Genomic DNA, 20464 nt, shown 5'->3' with positions numbered 1-20464 from the left:
GGGGCCCCCCCTCCCCTGGGTATCACACATCCCCCCTTGTAGATAGTGCCTCCCTATAGATTCAGCCACACAGCGTCCCCCTATAGATTGCACCATACAGCCCCCCTGTAGATAGCACCATACACAGCCCCCTGTAGATAACACCTTACAGCCCCCCTGTAGATAACGTCATACAGCCCCCCTGTAGATAACGCCATACAGCCCCCCTGTAGATAAAGCCATACAGCCCTCCCCTGTAGATAACGCCATACAGCCCTCCCCCTGTAGATAACGCCATACAGCCCACTGTAGATAACGCAATACAGCCCCCCTGTAGGGAACGCCATACAGCCCTCCCCTGTAGATAACGCCATACAGCCCCCCTGTAGATAACACCATGCATGTCTTTTGTAGAAACAACCCCTTCAGTGGCGTCGCGCTGTAGCAGCCATAGCGGCTGCTAGTGGAGCCTCCGGCCATGGGGGGGTGCACGGGCCCCCTCATGCTGCGGGCCCCGTAGCAGCCGCTATGGCTGCTACAGCAGTAGTTATGCCACTGGTGAGACTATGGAACTTTCTGCCACATGATGTTGTGATGGTTAATTCTTTAACCCCTTCCCGATATTTGACGTATCCATACGCCATATTCGGGTAGGTGAAGTATGGAATGGGCTCACGGAGTGAACCCGCTCCATACGATGCGGGTGTTGGCTGTATGTTACAGCCGACACTTCAGAGTAACGAGCGGGATCACGCTCGAGCACGATCCCACTCGTTTAACTCGTTAAATGCCACGGTCAATAACGGTTAAATTGTTAAAAAGAGGGGGCGACCCCCTCTAACAGCTCATCGCACCCCCTGCACTGAAATCACGGGGTGGGGATGGTTGCTATGGCTGCCTGGGGGCCTAATGAAGGCCCCCAGGTCCGCCATCTTTGTGCTCCTATTAAGCGCTGCCTCCGGCAGGGCTTAGTAGAGGCCTCTCAGAATCACAATATAGTGCAATACATCGCTGGTTGAAGTCCCCTAGGGGGACTAATAAAAAAAGTAAAAATGTGTCAAATAAAGTTGTTTTTTATGTAAAAAAATAAATAAATATTAAAAGAAAAAAAGGAAAACCTTTTACCATTTTCCCCCTAGAGCATAGTAAATAAATAAATAAACATAATTGGTATCGCCGCATCCGTAAAAGTCTGAACTATTACAATATATCATTATCTAACCCGCACGGTGAACGCCGTACAAAAAAAAAATATGTAAACCACGTGCTTTTCTGTTTACAAACATCCAAACGGAGTGTCATAATGATGGCGGCTGCGTGAAAAGCACGCAGCCGCGCACCATATGAACATGACACACAGAGCTGTTAAGTGCCTTTTGCGCACGCAAAATGCCGCGTTTTTTGTGTGCGCAAAACGCACACACTCGTGTAAATCCGCCCTTACTATCATATTAATCAAATTGAAAAAATAAATAAGGGTAAAAAACCTCTTAAGGCCCTGTTCACACAGAGTTTTTTGACACATATTTTTGACGCGGAAACCGTGTCAGAATATGCGCCAAAAAACGGCCGAAAACGGAGGCCTTTTTTTTACCGCTCGCGGGAAAAAAAGGCGACATGCCCTATCTTCGGCCGTTTATGTCTCTGAACTCCCATTGACATCAATGGGTGGTAGAGAAAGCATTTTTCACTGCAGTTTTGCCCGCGAGGCGCTCAATGGCCGCGGGCGAAAAATGCCGCAAAAAACACGGCAAACGACGTGCAGCCAGATCAAAATCTGCCTCAAAACTTCAGACGGAATTTTGAAGCAGAATTTTCAGCCTGCAAAAAACTCTGTGTGAACCTAAATAAAGCAAAAATAAATATTTTCCATATGACCACCATATCTGTAGTGTCTTGCCAAACAGCACCTCATAAGTGAAATTTAATAGAAGTTCTTTGTTCTCAGGGTGCTCTGTGTTGTACACAGCTTAAACTAATCATGGGAAGATTTCTCTAGGAACACAGCGGTTAAATAGGGACAATGCTCCAGATGTTTTCTACACGTGGCGTTACTTTTTGTTGTGTTTGGGAGAAGCATCTGGAATACAGATGAGAAAGGGTTTTGCCAAAAGAGAAAACAAAGACGTTTTGGATCTGTGTCCAATTCTACTTCCAGGGCTTTTAGCAAGTACCGTAAATCTTTGAATATGAACTATCTCTGTGAAAAATCTACGAATACAGGTTGGTCTTCCATATACAGAAGGTCGGCCATGGTTATTCTTTTTGTGTGACTAGAGTCCCCTGCCCTTTACCAAGTGATTTTATGAACAATATATACTGTTGTATGACCGTACTGGCACAGAAAATACAGACAATATACACCTCCATATGCTACTTGGTCTCAGGTCTCTTTATGTGTCCCAGACCTTGGTTGACAATTTGGACATAATGGCATTTACAATGTGCGCTTTGTATGTATTTATAGATTTATCAAATTCCATGAACTTCTACATCGCTGTACTTGTGTCCTGAGGCATTTACAGATAGAGTGGTACTAAGTTCATTTATTTCAGTAATTCAATTCAAAAAGTGAAACTCATATATTATATAGATTCATTACACACAAAGTGATCTATTTCCAGCATTCATTTCTTTTAATGTTGATGATTATGGTAACAGTTAATGAAAACCCCAAATTTAGTCTCTCAGAAAATTAGAATATTATATAAGCCCAATTTAAAAAATGATTTTTAATACCGAAATGTTGGCCTACTGAAACGTATGTACAGTATATGCTTTCAATACTTGGTCGGGGCTCATTTTGCATGAATTACAGCTTCAATGCGGCGTGGCATGGAGGCGATCAGCCTGTGGCACTGCTGAGGTGTTATCAATGAAGCGTGGCATGGAGGCGATTAGCCTGTGGCACTGCTGAGGTGTTATCAATGCGGCGTGGCATGGAGGCGATCAGCCTGTGGCCCTGCTGAGGTGTTATCAATGCGGCGTGGCATGGAGACGATCAGCCTGTGGCACTGCTGAGGTGTTATGGAAGCCCAGGTTGCTTTGATAGCGGCCTTCAGCTCGTCTGCGTTGTTGGGTCTGGTTGTAGTGTCGGGGTAGGGAGACAGACAGGTGAGCCCTAATCTACCCGCCACTCAGTCCCTGCCTACTTGCAACGACCCTAGGCGACGGGGTACAACTGGGCGACGGTCCCTACACTCAATAGGTGCACGACAGACAAACAGACAAGGGTACAAAGAAGACAGGGAAATGGGGAAGTTGCCCACGGGGACACCGTGAGAAACAAGCGAAGTGAACGAGCCGAGTCAAACCAGGAGATGAGCGAGGTCCAAAAACGCAGAGCAGAAGAGTGGTCAGTAAAGCCAAGGTCAATCACAAGCAGAGGATCAGTAGTTCAAGCAGCTGCAGCAGGGCCAGGAAACCAGCAGAGAAGAATCACAAGCAAAGGAGGAACAGGAAAGGCAGGTATAAATAGACAGAGGGCGGGAGCTAGCTCCGTCTGGCCAGGCTGTGATAGGCTCTCCCACTCCTAAGCCTGCCATCCTGAGTGGTGGAAGATGGAGTCAGTCTCACAGACATAGAAGCAGGTGCAGACTGATTACCTATGGGCGTTGACACAGAAGTTGTGTCTGGCAGATCCTTTACACTGGTGTCTCATCTTCCTCTTGACAATATCCCATAGATTCTCTATGGGGTTTAGGTCAGGTGAGTTTGCTGGCCAATCAAGCACAGTGACACTGTGGTTATTAAACCAGGTATTGGTACTTTTGGCAGTGTGGGCAAGTGCCAAGTCCTGCTGAAAAATGAAATCAGCATCTCCATAAAGCTTGTCAGCCGCGGGAAGTATGAAGTGCTTGAAAATTTCCTGGTAGACGGCTGCGCTGACTCTGGACTTGAATGAAGCTACATAATATGAGTTTCACTTTTTGAATTGAATTACTGAAATAAATTAACTTTTTGATGATATTATAATTCATTGAGAAGGACTAATATATGTATAAATTTTATGGTTTAATACTAAAATTGTTCTGCAGAAGTCGGCTCCGGGATAATATGATCTGTATTTTACTCTTGATTACCTGAATTGTGTGACATCGGGTTTATCTTGTGGGAGTCATGTTTAGTTTTTTGCCTATAGTCCTGTTTTTTTATTGATCATTTGACTTATGTACATACACATAACTAGTTTGACGCTCATAGAATACACCCACAACAAAATATAATGCTTTACTGACCCTTCGCTAAGCAGGTTGCAGCCCGAATGCCAAGACGTAGATGATGGAGGTGGGCGAACTCTTTCATTGTCATCCTGCATCTGAAGCCGAATAGGACGTCTCAAGCCCCAGAAGATATTTAGCAATCCTTCCACAATCAACTCCTCCTCTTCCTGTGGAAGGAGCATTTACATACATGATATGAGGACATATAACTATGAAGAAGATTACAAATACAAATCCTTATAGTCTGCCATTCATTGAAACAGGATGATGCCAAACTATCAGATTTTTAAGGACCATGTGGTATCTGAACATCAGCTACAAACACAATTCTATTCTGTAGACAGTGCTAGGGAAAGCAGCTATTTTGAGTTAGATGAGTAAGGCTTTGTTCACATCTGCGTTGGGGTCCCGTTCTGACGTTCTGTCTGAGCTTTCCGTCAGAACGGGACCCCAACGCAGATTTTAACAAAGCCTTATTAGATGTCCTGGTGCCTGCTTGATTCGTGTAACAGCTTTACGTAAGGCCTCATGCACATGACCGTATTTTTGTCCACCCGTAAATACTGGCATAAATACGGGTCCTTGGTCACACGTATTCGACCCGTATTCCACCCGTATTTACAAGCACGTTTTGGGCTGCAAAATTGCATTGCACTAATCGGCAGCCCTTCTCTCTATCAGTGCAGGATAGAGAGAAGGGGCAGCCATTCCGTAATAAAAGTAAAAGACATTCATACTTACCCGGCCATTGTCTTGGTGACGCGTCCCTCTCTTGACATCTAGTTCGACCTCCCTGGATGACGCGGCAGTCCATGTGACCGCTGCAACCAGTGATTGGCCTGTGATTGGCTGCAGCGGTCACATGAGCTGTAACGTCATCCCAGGAGGCCGGACTGGAGGAAGAAGCAGGAAGTTCTCGGTAAGTATGAACGTCTTTTTTTTTTTTACAGCTTTATCTATATTGTGGTCGGTAGCCACTGTCCAGGGTGCTGAAACAGTTACTGCCGATCATTTCACTCTTTCAGCACCCTGGACAGTGACTATTTACTGACGTCGCCTAGCAACACTCCCGTAATTACGGGTGCACACACGTAGTCATCCGTAATTACGGGAGCCCCAGAGACTTCTATGGGCTGACCGTGCCGTAATTACGGCCTGAAATAGGACATGTTCTATCTTTTTCAACGGCACGGGCACCTTCCCGTAAGCATACGGGGAGGTAACCGTGGCCAATAGAAGTCTATGGGCCCGTAATTACGGGAGTTTTTACAGTCGTGTGCATGGGGCCTTAGGGTTAGGATCACTCCATTATCATTTAGTACAGATATTGTTGGTATCAATCAGTAATTTTGGGCATTTCAAATCATAAATGTCTTTCGTGGGAAACCCTTTAAGATGTCTCAGGGGTGCCACAGACCAATTGTCATTTTCTGAATGTTAAATAATGTCCATAATATGTAATAGGGGCAATCTTAGGGTTTTTATTCATTCGTGGCAAACTTGTTGAAGAAGTTTCTGCGACTCAAAATCCATGTCATACACGTGAATGGGGTTGTTTCTGCGGCATGTGCCTAGATTTCTGCAACCCTTATTCAGATGAATGGGACAGTGTCAGATATTTCTGCAACAAATCTGCTGCATGTGAATTGACCTTTTTAGGCTTTCCCAGCATCCTTTGTGAGACTAGAGAAATCGTGAGAATTGCTTCACATTTATAATCCTGGGCAGACTTGGCATTTCCTTAATATATTGGCGCTCAGTCCTCAGCTAGAACAGGAGAGCTGCAGGGAAATCAAATTCTTCACAGGTTCCCTGCAGCCCATGAAAAGACTATAAATAATTTTATAACTGTCTCTAACCAGCGTTTCACAGACAAACTATAGCTCATCGCAACCCACAGTCTATAGTTTGTCAACCATTAACCCATTATGCAAATAGGGCACAATGCAACAGGATCAAGACTGTCTGAAGAAAATCCAGCCATGTATGCCCAGTCATGGGCAGAACAACTCCAAATAATATCAGCATGGCATAATCCTCATTACTTTAAAGTTGCTGGAGCACTGATTCCACCCTGACATGTTAGTCCTGTCTGAGACATTGGAGCATTAAATTAAAAAGCTCTTCCCCTTAAAATCAATAAATCACACATGAATATATTATACTTGCCAAATTGCTAAATGTCTATACAGCCTTTTCTTTGTTAGATCTCTTTCTGGGTTAGATGACAGCTGGGTTAGATGACTATAACCATGCAAGGTTTTCCCACTAAGCACATTTATCACCTATCCGCAGGATGGTGATCAATGTGTGATCGCTGAGGGCTTCTCCGCTGCCAATCCATTCAATGTCTATGGGGCCGACAGAGAAAGCTGAGTGCAGCGCTTGGCTGTGTTGATCAGTTGCATAGACATTGAATGGAGCAGCAGCGCAAATGCGCAACCACTGATCGATTCAAAATCCTCCTCACTAGGATCATGCAATGAGGAGGAGCTGGGGTCAGGACCCCCGTTCTACTGATCGTTAGGGGTCGCAGCGGTGGGGCCCCCAGCAATCACACATTTATCACCATAGATAGGTGATAAATGTGCTTAGTGGCAAAACCCCTTCAAGAAAAAAGGTATACAGACGTACATCTGTTTAGCGGATTTTTGACAAAGGACACTCAGAGGACACTCTGTTGGCATTTGTTGGGTTTATAGGGGTCTGTGGAGCCATTCAGTGAACCTACCGGGTGTATTCCCTTGCACATACGCTAAATGTGCATACAGAAAGCAGTGTGAACAGAGCTTTAGAACTCTTCATTGTGCCATTCCAATACGGTGTGACCCTACACAGTCTATCCAAACAGTGTTGTCAGAACTATTTGGATATTGTCACTGTGTGTCTAGGGAAATATCACATTGACAAGGAGAATGGAAGTGCCCAGTTATCAATTTATTCATACATTTCCAGGAGGAATAACAGAGGGAATAGCACAATGCAGAGTTCTAAGAAAATAAAAAATAAAATATTCTTCAGAATTGTTATTTGGTAAGCAATCCAAGCATTACTTAAAACAGACATGTCAGGAGAGTTGGAAAATACTCTTTAAAATGGTTTTCCACAATGGACATTTATCACCAAACCATAGGATAGATGAGAAATGTATGATGACTGGGGACCTCACCACTGGGCCCCCGATTGATCAGAAGATTGCGGGGTCCTGGGTTGCCTGTTCCTCCTCACCACACGACCGCCGTGAGGAGGAGTTTGAAAGGAGCGGCGGTACAGCGCCATTTAAAGTCTATGGGGCTAATGGAAAATGAGGAGCATTGTATTCCTGTGAAGATTTAATAAATGTCCATGGTGGGATTGGGAGGGGAGGTGTGTGTGGAAGTCATCTGTGTGCTATTCCGAGTAGCAGCTGTATATTAGGCCATATTAGTTTACAGTGATCAGAAAACCTTTTCACAAACATCAAGTTTTCTACAGGGATATCAGTTATTCAATTGTAAAATATTCATAGTTGAAGATATAGGCCTCTATTTCATAGTGATGTATTTCTTTACCTCTCGATGTCGGAGCTGTAGGTTCTGTCCTTCATAATAAAAATTATAGTTCCTCAGATGTGCAAGCAACTCGTTCCTAGAGAAGACAGATTTGCATTATTAAATGTGTTTGCAAATACTACGAATTCCCTTAGTGAAATCTGGAGCAATTATATATAGAACAGTCCATCATGTGTGCACCCTCAATAGAGGAGGGAAGGACTGTACGATAATATTAAACCCCCAGACCCAGACACCACCCGCTCCATGCATTGAAGCAGTAGATTATCCTACATCCACATTTATATTAAAGAACCCTTCAATAAACTGTTTCCACTAGTGGGATTATAGCACAGAGTATAAATAAAGCGCGGTGAGTCCTTGAATTATCTAGGTCACGTCAGACTTTTACTGTAGGCGAATATGAACAGCCTTGACAGAATACTAACCAGTGGGTCCACTATATCAGTATATAATATTCTACATATTTCATGACTAATTAGTATTAAAAAAAAGAATGTCCTTTCGAGACAAAATGATCAGCAGCAAAGCCTTGAGAGATGCAGAAGACGGCAAAAACAGTGAAAGAAAATAATTTGTTGCAGATGAACTAAGACTGGCGTTTCGTACGCTACTCTTAGATTTCTGCTACACTGGAGTAAGTTACGACAGATTTATTAAGAGGCGCACGCGTCTTTTCACTGGCCGTTCACTTCAATTGTGGTGTAATGTCCACGGCCGTGCGCAATCCAGCCCAGCAGCGCCAGGGCCATATATGAATGCTACATTCAACGTCCTGAGTAATACGTCACATACAACATCCTGACGCTGTCCTGAGGGAACCCGGAGAGGAGAAGTGAAGAGAAGCAGTGAGATGAGTGTACATCTTTTTTCTTTTTTTTCTTCTTTTTTTAATGTCCGTTGGAGAAGGGGTGGTATTCTGGCTAGGAGTTGGCTTAGATTTCTGTGGCCAGGGCAGCGTTTTTTTGTTTTTTTTTTAAAAACACAATTTTCAATGCAAATAGAGATTTTTGGGCCCCTTACGACCAGAAAAATAGGCATAGAAAGATTGATAAATTTTACCACCAATGTCTTCAGACTAGAAAATTTCCTTCCTGACCACAGACTGCAGATGGACAGACAGCCCAGGATGAACTGCTATATTGTGTATATAATACCATAGCCAAATTATTGAATTTTTGTCCGTAGTCTTGGCTCTTGGCTAATACTAGCTCTGGTGGAAAATAATTTTAGTAGGACATACCATATGTGGAACCTGTGCAGTAGATAGAGGGTCCAATGCCGCCTTAATAGAAGTGTCCTACTGTCTATTAGATTGTATGTAAGGGACTGAACTGATAAATTACATTAACCTCCCCATAAGACCAGCTCTTTGAGAAGTCCACCCCTGTATCCAGATCAGATTTCCTGTGACAGATTATTTTGTACCATTATTTTCTATGCATCCATCTTCTTTGAGATGACCACCCCTCTAGAACTCCATTTTTTAAATGCAATTTCGGGTGGTTGTCTCAAAGAGGCTTCACCGTACAAAGCTCACCATTATGGCGGGTGGTTAGAGAGATAAAAGTGGGTGCTATAAGATGAGCTTCTGGAGAGAAAGACGTCTGCAGACTGTTCTTGAACAGGGACCCACTGCCGTCTGTGTCCACCACTTATGGGATTTATGAAATCTTATTCTGGCCAGCAGTGGTTATTAGCCATTGTTTTCAAGATAAGACTTCATGTGGTAATACACACTACATACCTACACCATATTCTAACAATCCCAGAAACCCATTTGGGCATCTCAAGACGTGGCTGTAGAGCTGAGCTGCGAATATTTCCTCCATTGATAACACTACAGAAGATGTCGCTATCACTCATCATACACAAATGCCATAGAGCAGCGCTTGCTTTTCCACTACAAAACCTCATAAACTCAATAGGAAGAAGGCAAATGATGTCATCTAGAAACACTTCATTCACACACTGTGTACCCGAAATCCCAATCGCCATAGCCTGACAAAGCCAGAATCAAGGACAGCCTTAGGAAAATTAACCATTCACTCCAGAGAGACTACAAACTGGTTTCATAGCTGGAGGCAAGAGATACCCTCATAGACTAATAAATTCTGTATTTGTATGGACTAAGCGCCCACAATCTACACATCAAATCAGGATAGCACAGGGAGATTTGGATGTGCCCAAAATGGGATCAGGTGGCTCTAAGAATGGTGACTACTGCTGTGATGTCCTACATACAGTTCCCGACAGTGAAGGACACCCTCAAGGGCCTCCAGAGAGGAAATGTGGAAAGCAGAATATGTCACAGCGTGTCCTAGACGGGACTATGTGCATATGTAACTACCTAAACCAAGTGTAGAGAAGAAGTATAAATAATATTACCAACATCAAATTTCTTTAGAATGTGGGGTTGACCCGGGGGTCGGCCACAGCTTTATTTTGAAAATAATTAGATTAATTTTAATATAAAATAACTTTATCTATAAATAGATTTATCAAAAACTCAATGACCTAAACCAGAGGTCAACAAAACCTGCATGCCAGCCTATCCCTAAGAGCATGTAGGTAATAAACTAAAACCCCCGCCAGCTGTGACATAAACAGACATGACAAATCAAGCATTGAAAATAGAACAAAACCAAAATGTAAAATAAGAGCAGTATTTTCTTTTCTTGTTTTTTTTTTTGTTTTGTTTTTTTATAATGCGCTTATTATTATTATTTTTTTATTACTTAAAAAAATAAAAATAAATAAGAGACACAAAATGTAACAATCACCAGAGTGTAAAAGAAAAAACACACCACCGCCATCAACCACGGTAAACCTGGGAGAGCGGGGAATTTTCACGGCCAAAAGAAGAAGTAATGGGGGAATGATGAGTTTATAAGCTCCTCCTATTGGCATAACCACCCCCCTTCCCACTCATAGGCTTACAATCAAGCCCCAGGACTGAGAGAGAACGGAGGGGTACGAGGGGGATCAGCCCTGCACTTCTCCTACCTACAGAAAGTAAGTTAACCCCTACCTGGCAACAGTCCCAGGCCCAGCGGCTAGAACACCTGTGAGCCTACGAAGAGGAAAATGACTATTTACCCCAGTAATATTCCCAGACCTGTCACTTGTATGTTACCCCTTTTAACAATTCTGTATTTCCCTTAGAAAATATATTGGCACCTGCCAGCACAATTTATTTGTATTTGACATTCCCTTAATTCCTCGCAATGTTTAGCCAACTTTGTTGGTGTAAAGTAGGAATAAGGTGCACCCTTAGGGTATGTTGACACGGCTAATTTTTGGGCCGTTTTTTGGGCCGTAAACGGCCGAAAAACGTCTGGAAAATCGGAAGCAGAACGCCTCCAAACATCTGACCATTTATTTCAATGGAAAAAACGGCGCTCTGTTCTGACGGGCCATTTTTTTAACGGCCGCCAAAGAGAAGTGCACGTTTTTGGAGCTGTTTTTAATTGACTCTATAGAAAAACAGCTGCAAAAACGGCCGTAAAAAAACGCTGCGAAAAACGCGACTTTGAATAAAAAACGGCTGAAAATCAGGAGCTCTTTTCCCTTGAAAACAGCTCAGTTTTTCCAGACGTTTTTGATTTTGTGTGTGCACATACCCGAACAAGGGGATCTGAAGAGAGAATTAGATGTAAGCTGTCTGTTAGGGTGGATTCAAACACAGCGTTTTTCTGCGTTTTTTAGTGCAGCCAGATGTTACATTAAAGTTTAAAGTAAAATATCAAATGCACTACACACAACTGTTTCGGTTTGTGACACTTTTGAGGCAATTTTGTGGTCAGTGGTATTTTTTTTTTCAAACGCAACATGCTTTGGGTATGGCGTTTTTTCAGGCGTTTTTCCCATAGGCTTCTCTATAGGACCAAAAAAAACAGCAGAAAAAAAAGCATGTACAAAAGGACACCAAACAGAATTGCCACCTAAAAAGCAACTAAAAATGCCTTCAAATATACATGTTACATTTTAATAACGCTAGCATTTTAGAAGCTTTTTTTGATACAGTTAAAATTGCCCAAGAAATTCTGTGTGTGAGTCCTAAAGGAAGTCCTGTTATCGTAAACTGCTGTTTTTTTTACTTTTCACTAGTTGTTATCCATGACCCTCAGAATGTCAAAGGGCAGAAGATAAGACAGAGTTGATATCAAAGGATATATTAAGGACAGATTATAGGACTGGAAGGCATCAATAGGAAAAACTCACTTGGAAATGTACTTGTCCTTTCCGCATGGGACTAGTGATGGATCCAGAAACAGGTCCATGTGTTCATCCCTTGGTCTATAGGAGGGAGAGTCTGAAAGAGAATAGTATCAGGTAGCAATCAATGTTCTGCGAGTAATATTAGTCAGGTCAGGGACATTCATCATTATAGGTCAGTAATGCCACGTTTCATAAGTTCCCTCCACACTACTTAACGGGCCACGTAACTCCATTCGTTTACCTGTATGTTTGTAAACTTCGTTAGCGGAAATCATATTTACACTAGAGTGGGGGTAATGCAGTATTTTGTAGGGGAAAAAGGAGGCATAGTCTATTACATACAGACAAACACCAATTTTCACACACTCAACACTTTTTCACAATTAGTACTCCTTTATTAGAGCTAGCCACAGTGCCCCCATAACAAGAAACATATTCCTCACATCAGTCCATGTCTCCAGTGGGGATTACAATCTATTCCTTATCTCTTTCACACATTAGAATTGAGCCATTATGTGTGTCAATAACATCACTGAATTCAACAACCCTTTTAATCTTATCATATGATCAAAGAGCCTGTAGCTGGCAGGTGTAAGTCCAGCTGTGAGATCTAGCCATTTATTTTCTGTTTTATTTCTTTCCTGTTTTTTGCTTTTTGTGTAGTACTTTATTGATAAAAATCCCAAATTATGTTTTTTATCACTTTATGACAGATATGTTTGTCAGTAGATGTCAATTTCCATAACCTTTACGGGGTAATGCAACTGTACAGGGGATAAGTGATAAATGTTAGATCGATAAGGCCAGACTGTTTGGACCTCCACCGATTACTCCAATGGTGGATCCCAGCCCCCCACCAGCATGTCCTTGATGGGGAAGACATGTAAGGAGCAGTGGTCGAGCATGCGCTCTACCATTTCATACAACTCTAAAGGAGATACAAAAAGTAAAAGTGCTTAGCTGTTTTCGGAAAAGAGTTGTATAGAGCAGCAGTATGGAAGGATGGGGGGCTGGGGGCGGTGGTGGCCCAGCGGTAGGGCCCCAGCAATCTAATATTTGTCATCTATCCTGTGAAGGTGGGTCTACACATTTTTGTAGTAAGTTGTTTGTTTTCGTAATTACATTTTTTCGTTCTTGCATTAGATGGTTCATGTTATTGTTATTTGACCTGTGTAATGACGAGCAAAAGCAAGTCCCTGAAGTTAAACCTTGAAGTTGTAGTCATTGCAAAATTTGCACAACCTGGAGTCACTGGAACCACTTTGAATGGTGAGTAATAGAACGTCTATAGTCACCTGCTAGCCGGGGTCTCAGGGTATATTCACATGAGGCAGATTTGTTGCAGAAATTTTTGCAACTGTCCTATTTATCTGAATGGAATTTGCAGAAGACCGTGCATCTGCTGCAGAAACAACCCATTGACATGTACGTATAGAACAGATTTTCAGAAGCAGAAGTTTCGGCAAAAGTTCTGCCACATATTCTTACAGAGGTTTTATGTAAATGGTTCTTAATCGTATAATAATGTCATTTTATAATATAGTTTGTACACTATTCTGTGTTTCTGAGAGTCACCATTTTTATGACTGGATACAATTGCAGCTTTCTGCTTGAGTAGGACAAGGTCTGTATGGTTTCCAGCCTCTGGAGACAAGAATGTTTCTGTTCACTGACAGCTGGTTTTTGGAGGCTGTTTTCTCTTGAAAACAGGCTCGTATTTTTCTGCTTTATACAGAAGGCGTCTGAACACATCCTTAACATTTCCATAGGGCTCCAGTAGCTAGATGGAGAACAAAAAATATGGAATAGTGTTGTAGACTACGCTATTTCATACAATGGGGGTACGCAAACAGACGTATATCGCGCGGTATACGGTTTTTTAACATAAAAGCCTATGCGTGGCGTATGCCACTGTATGATACACGTAATTGGTATCCGTTTAAAGCAGGGGTGAACTACCTGTGGCCCTCAAAGCTGTTCTGTGTGGCCCCCAGTAGCACTGTGTGGCTAGCACTGTAATGTGGCGCATTGTAGTATGTTAGTTTTACCCAGAGTGCTCCTTTAAAGAGGCAATTTATTACAATTAACCTATGTTTCATGTATACATTGGGGACAAAAAACGTGATGTGATACAGCCTTAAGATACCAGAAGATTAAAAATTCATTCTATCGAAGACACAATTGCGTTTCCAGGAATTCTGATATAATTACCTGTTCCAAACGCATGTGACTGACTGGAATAACTTAGCCTAATACAATTCACAGATGTGCGGACTTCTGCGTGTATTTACAATATTAGAATTTCTGTTCCCTTTTTGAAATTGTATTAGGCTTCCTGTTTGCAGACATGGAACTATAGATGTGGCCTGTCATTGAGCCGTGTGATAGCAGAGTCACTTCCTTCCTAAAGTCACTTGGTTTCCTTTCTTACATGCTGATGGGGGAGCAATTGACAAAGACTTGATAAGGGTGAATATGTTGTAATAGTTGTGACAATGGTATCTCCTCACCTTCTATTTAGATAAGACGATGAAGTTCATTGTCATTAGAACAATGTCAGAGCTTTTAAGGCCCTTTTACACGTGCCACTGATAGAGAAAGTGAGCATTCATACAAACGCTCATTCCCGATCATCGCTCGGCCGATCAGTCGATGAATGAGCAAACGCTCGTTTATCGGCTGATCTGCTCATTTACGCGGCCAATAAAATAGTTGCTAGTGGGCAGCACATCTCCCGCTGCAAACAAGGAGATGTGCTACCAACATAATGGAAATGTATGGGGACGGACGATCGTAGCAACACGGTTTTAGTTGGTACAATGTCAGTCTCTAAATACCTGCAATAATTTTTATATTGTCTAATTCTGACCTGGATATGTGCCTGGTCTTAGACATACTTGTGTAGCTCGCTGCCGCCTTTGTGAACCACTTAGGTTCACTGGCACACGTGCTCACCGTTCTCCACATTCACCCTGCACGGGTCTTGTGGAATTACGGTAGAGCCGTTGAGGCTACTTGCACCACCACCTGGAGAAATACTCACCGCAGGGTCCTCAGTCCACTGCCCTCTGTGTTCACTGTGACACAGGCGGCATTGTTGCTTGGTCACAACGTACTCCGCTCACACAGCGGCGTCCTTAACAACATCTATCACCTGGTCCTTGACTTGCTGCCCTCTGTGTCCACTGTGATACAGACGGCACGGCTGCTGGCTGTGCACCTTACCGCTTGTGTAGTGTGGTCCGTTCACTGCTGGGCTAACTTACATCCCGGTGAAGGGACTAAATCATACAGTCAGCACTAGTAATATAGCAGTCCTTTTGATCAAAGGCAGCAATTTTCGGGCAATTTTCAACACTATGACAAGACTTGATTCATTCTTCATCTTTAGCATGTCATAATTTTGAGTCTTCACTTTCCAACTCATAATATTGCAGTACAATTTTCTCATTGGGACTTTATTGTCCTTAGTGCAGCGTTAGGGGACATCTTCACGCTAAGGCTATGTTCACACAGAGTTTTTTGCAGGTGGAATTTCTGCCTCAAAATTCCGTTTGGAAGGTTGAGCCAGATTTTCCTCTCTCTGCATGCCGTTTTTCACTGCATTTTTTTCCCGCCGCCATTGAGTGCCACGGGCATAAAACGCCGCGAAATGCGCTTTCTCTGTCTCCCATTGAAGTCAAAGGGAGGTCAGAGGCATAAACGCCTGAAGATAGGGCATGTTGCTTCTTTTTCCCGCGAGACGGTTTTACCGCTCGCGGGAAAAAGACGCCTCCGCCTCCCATTGAAATCAATGGGAGGCATTTTCGGGCCGTTTTTGACGAGTTTTTTGGCGCGGTTTCCGCGTCAAAAAACTCTGTGTGAACATAGCCTAACTGTACACAGACATTGGATTTTTTAATACCAAAAATACCAATTTATTCATTTTTTCTTATTAACTTTGGATACATTCCTATTGGAGCCACACACACCTTTCTTTCCCTACTTCCCCTTTTCCAACGAAACTTTATAGGATTTTAAAATCCGCAGCATGTCTATTTATCTTGCGTTTCCGCTTGCGAATTGTATCTGTATCTAGTGTTGTGGAAAATCACACCAAAACCCGAAAACATGAAAATGCGCCAAAAAACAAATCAAAATGTAAAAAACGCACGATTAGGCGCGTTTTTTTACCTGCGAATTTGCTGCGTATTGTTTTGGTGCGTATTTTCGGCAGCAAAATATGCAACGTGTGCTTGTAGCCTTAGGGAAGATTGGTTAATGCCTTTATGGATCATTTTTATATTTATCTATTTTTTTTATTTTTTTAAACCATGGTTCAATAGGGGTAAAATAAAGTTGTATCATTTCTCCCATCCCTTCCCTTTCTCCCATCACTTGGTTGAACTTTAATTTTTTCAATCGTACTATGTAACTATTGCTGAAAATTTAAGAGATAGAAAAAGTAATCAAAAATTAAAAAAGATAAATGATTTACAGAACTACTGCAAGTAATTATCCAGGATAGTTTTATGGGTTTTGAAAGGAATCACATTCTATACACATGTATAAAGAAGAAGTAAAAGGAAAAAAAATATAAAGAAGAAACTATAGTTACAATATGAACATGAAATGACAGTAACAGCGGTGTAATGGCGACAGGAAACCACATCACATCGCAAGTAAAAAAAAAAAAAGAAGAAAAAGGGAAGTGATCACAGTTGACAGAGCTCCATTTATTGCAGTAGATCCAGGTCTCAATAGTTTGTGTGTTTCATTATATTTAAATTATGCTGCATCTTTGCATGTAGTAATATACAGTAGAGTTAAAGGGGTTGTACAAGTTTTGAAAGAGTGCCAGAAACAGTGCTACTCTTGTCCAAAGGCTGTGACTGGTATTGCAACTCAGCCCCTTTCAATTGAATGTAATACCAGACACAGCCCATGGAGAAAAGTGGCGCTGTTTCTGGGGAAAAAAGGTAGACTCTTTTTTTCAGATAATCTCTTAGTGTCTTAAACAGAAATAGGATACTAAACAGTTGCTTCGTAAGAAATTAACCTTGTGTCTAAAACTAAAACAAAATTGCTAGTGAACAGTTAGGGCATGGCCACACGTGGCGGATTTCCTCCGCAACTGTCTGCATCAATGCCACACAGAATCTGCGTTGCAGATTCTGCGGCGGATCTGCCCAAAATGTGCAGTAAATTGATGCGGACTAGCTGCTGCGGACTGCGGTAAAAGTGCTTCCCTTCTCTCTATCAGTGCAGGATAGAGAGAAGGGACAGCACTTTCCCTAGTGAAAGTAAACGAATTTCATACTTACCGGCCGTTGTCTTTGTGACGCGTCCCTCTTTCGGCATCCAGCCCGACCTCCCTGGATGACGCGGCAGTCCATGTGACCGCTGCAGCCTGTGATTGGTTGCAGCCGTCACTTAGACTGAAACGTCATCCTGGGAAGCCGGACTGGAGACAGAAGCAGGGAGTTCTCGGTAAGTATAAACTTCTATTTTTTTACAGGTTGCTGTATATTGGGATCGGTAGTCACTGTCCAGGGTGCTGAAACAGTTACTGCCGATCGCTTAAGTCTTTCAGCACCCTGGACAGTGACTATTTACTGACGTCTCCTAGCAACGCTCCCGTAATTACGGGAGCCCCATTGACTTCCTCAGTCTGGCTGTAGACCTAGAAATACATAGGTCCGGCCAAAATGAAGATATGTCATGTCAAAAAAGCAAGACGCATTCGCAGCACACATAACATGTGCATGACAGCTGCGGACTTCATTGCGGAACTTAGAATCTCCATTGAAGTCAATGGAGAAATTCCGCCATGAGTCCGCAACCAGTCCGCCACAACTCCGCAACATCCCTTGCATGCTGCGGACACCAAATTCCGCACCGCAGCCTATGCTCCGCAGCGGAATTTTACGCATCGTCTAAACGAACACTTCTAAATAGAAGTGGAAGTCAATGGAGAAACGGCTCCGCTGCGGATTAACGCTGCGGAGTGTCCGCAGCGGAATTAAAGTGAAATTCCGCCACGTGTGAACCCAGCCTTAAGTTGTCATCTATCACTCCATTAAACATTTGATTCAGTCATTATAGAATCCAGAGTGCTAAAGGCAAATCGTCCAAGTATATAGTAAAAGAGGAGCAAGGGATGAATCACACCACAACTGGGCAGATTTGCCATTCAGGAAAGCTAAGAGACAGCTCCTTGGTAACGACCAGTATTGCCACCATTACAAGTTCCACGGACGCTCTCATCCAGGTTTTTCTGATCTCAGAGCCCTGACCTCAACCCCATCCCCAGCCAGACCTTCTCATCCAACATCAGTGTCTGGCCTCACAAATGCTCTTTTGGTCAAATGTTCACTAATTCCCACAGACACACCCCAAAATCTTGGGGAAAGTCTTGCCACAAGAGTGGAGGCTCTTAAAGCTACAAAAGAGAGCCCAACTCCATATGAAGGTCCATGATTTTAGAACTGGATGTCCAACAAGCTCGTATAGGTGTGATGGTCAGGTCTCCACATACTTTTGGCCAGACAGTGTATGTCCATATATTTTTTGCCTACTCTCCCTTTATGTGATCCATTTTGGCTCCAAACAATATATGGACATAGTACGGCTGCGTGACACCTATCAGACTGTCCTACAAATGTGGTGCGACTTTCTTCTGCACCAGTAGTGGTACTAGTCAAAGTAGCCTCATAACAGTTTGCACTACTAGACTGAATTCACACAGCTGCATTTTTAGTCGGTTAGGCCTCATGAACACAGTCGTATCTGTGTTATACGACTCCATAATACATCGGCCCATACTCTACACCTGGATTATTTATATACAGAGGCACATGGAGGTTTTTCTCATGGATCTCATGTCAATCTGTAAGGAAAAAAAATGGTGGCATGCTCCAACGCAGTATTACAGAGGTAATCCCCTATGGGAAGGCACTTATGGCTATGGGTGCTGCCACCATAAGAGTAAGGTGCGCACAGCAATGCGTGGACTAATACCTTATACTTATGAAGATTATTAACCCTTTTAGTGGATTTACATGGGTCAGCTGAGCTGTTTTCCCAAGTTGAAGTATTAAAGAGATATGACTTAAATGCTGGGGCCCATGTATGACCGTCCTGTGAACCGTCAATGAAGCTGGAGAATGGACAGTAGGAAATGTGTATGGCACATGTATAGTACGTGCGGTCCAATATGAATCTGTGGGGAGAAGTATAATGGGGGTGTAGTTGTCATGATGTTGTTCCCTTTTGTAAAAGTAACATCGGTGCGGATGTCTGACAGGTCAGGGCCCAAGTTATAATGGATCTTGCACCAGTTTTGTACATTGGTTACATATATTTTATTTTTCAGTAGCATGCATACACAGATCACATGCATAACTCAGTAGGTTTACCTGCAGACCTATGTAAAACCAAGATTAACACAACACTATATTACTTGGCTAAATGACTTACTCACCTCTGCTACATCTGCACGTCACCAATGTATGCATTCAGCTCTGAATAACCAAGAACCTAAGGATCCTCAATACAGGGGTTAACGCAGAATGAGCAGTGCCGGGGAATGTCGGAAAGTTGCCGTCCTGCCAGCAGAATGCATTTTACTCACATACACAAAAACATCCAGCCTGTACACCAAGGAATCAAGTTTAACCCTTTCTACTGACACAGAGGCAAATAGATTGAAGAATTCAACTTTTCTTTATTTGGATGGCCTAGCTGTGTACCAATGTAGCAGAGCTAAGTATGTCATTTGACACAACTCGTCATAATATCATGGTGTGTTATCTGCGGTTTTACATAGGACTGATGGTAACCCTACTGTATTATCTCAGCAGCTTCTCATGATGCAGCCTAAAATACTTAAATGAGAAAATAAGCTCTGCTACATCTGCATGTATCTACAGGATCTGTGAATAACACGAGATGATAATACAACAAGATTTGGTTAAAATAGAAACAAATAGGGTTATCAGCAGATAATTACAACACAATGTAACAGAAAAATGAAGAGTCTTCTCACCTTATAGTGTCCTCCTGTGAATGTGTCCTCCCAGGGAGCAGTCCTGCCCCTCTCCCCATCAATATAGGGAAGTCAGTGTATGGTGGAGCAGTGTCTATACTCACACTGTGATAGATCGCTCAATAGTCCTTCCTGCTGCCCAATAACAGCTGGTGGTGGTGCCTAGGCCTGCCACCCATTGGATCGCCTGGGCTCAATTGGGCGTACACTCTTTGAGACAATGCTAAGAAAGGGAGGGGGCGTGCTGGTCACAGCATCTGTCTGAGAAAGCAGCCCTAAAATACTGGTGCATGGCAGGAGGAGATGGAGGGGGGACAACAGCCTTTGTCATACATCAAGAGACGTGGGAAAGTTGCTAAGTGATACATAGGCCATCCGATATGCTGCATGCCCCAGGAACATGGAAACTATCCATCCAAGAAGTAAAGCCCGTCAGTACATAGCGTAGCAGCGGCAGACAAAAA

The 20464-nt window shown here is 42.9% G+C and overlaps 1 protein-coding gene across 1 annotated transcript in view; it reads right to left on the bottom strand.

Annotated features, from left to right (window-relative positions):
* Positions 1-20207, bottom strand: part of RASSF2 (Ras association domain family member 2) — a 59074-nt gene extending 38867 nt beyond the window's left edge. Inside the window, exons 1-4 of the mRNA XM_075855343.1 lie at positions 20001-20207; positions 11978-12068; positions 7754-7829; positions 4218-4369 (exon numbers count right to left, since the gene is read on the bottom strand). Of these exons, the coding sequence (XP_075711458.1) occupies positions 4218-4369; positions 7754-7829; positions 11978-12036 (287 nt within the window). The 5' untranslated portion in view covers positions 12037-12068; positions 20001-20207. The remainder of the gene's footprint in view (positions 1-4217; positions 4370-7753; positions 7830-11977; positions 12069-20000) is intronic.
* Between the last annotated feature and the right edge of the window lie 257 nt (positions 20208-20464).

Source organism: Rhinoderma darwinii, chromosome 3 (assembly GCF_050947455.1).
Source record: "Rhinoderma darwinii isolate aRhiDar2 chromosome 3, aRhiDar2.hap1, whole genome shotgun sequence".
Classification (NCBI taxonomy): Eukaryota; Metazoa; Chordata; class Amphibia; order Anura; family Rhinodermatidae; genus Rhinoderma; species Rhinoderma darwinii.
The sequence above is the reverse complement of the archived record's forward strand: the minus strand, read 5'-3'. Positions and strand labels throughout refer to the sequence as shown.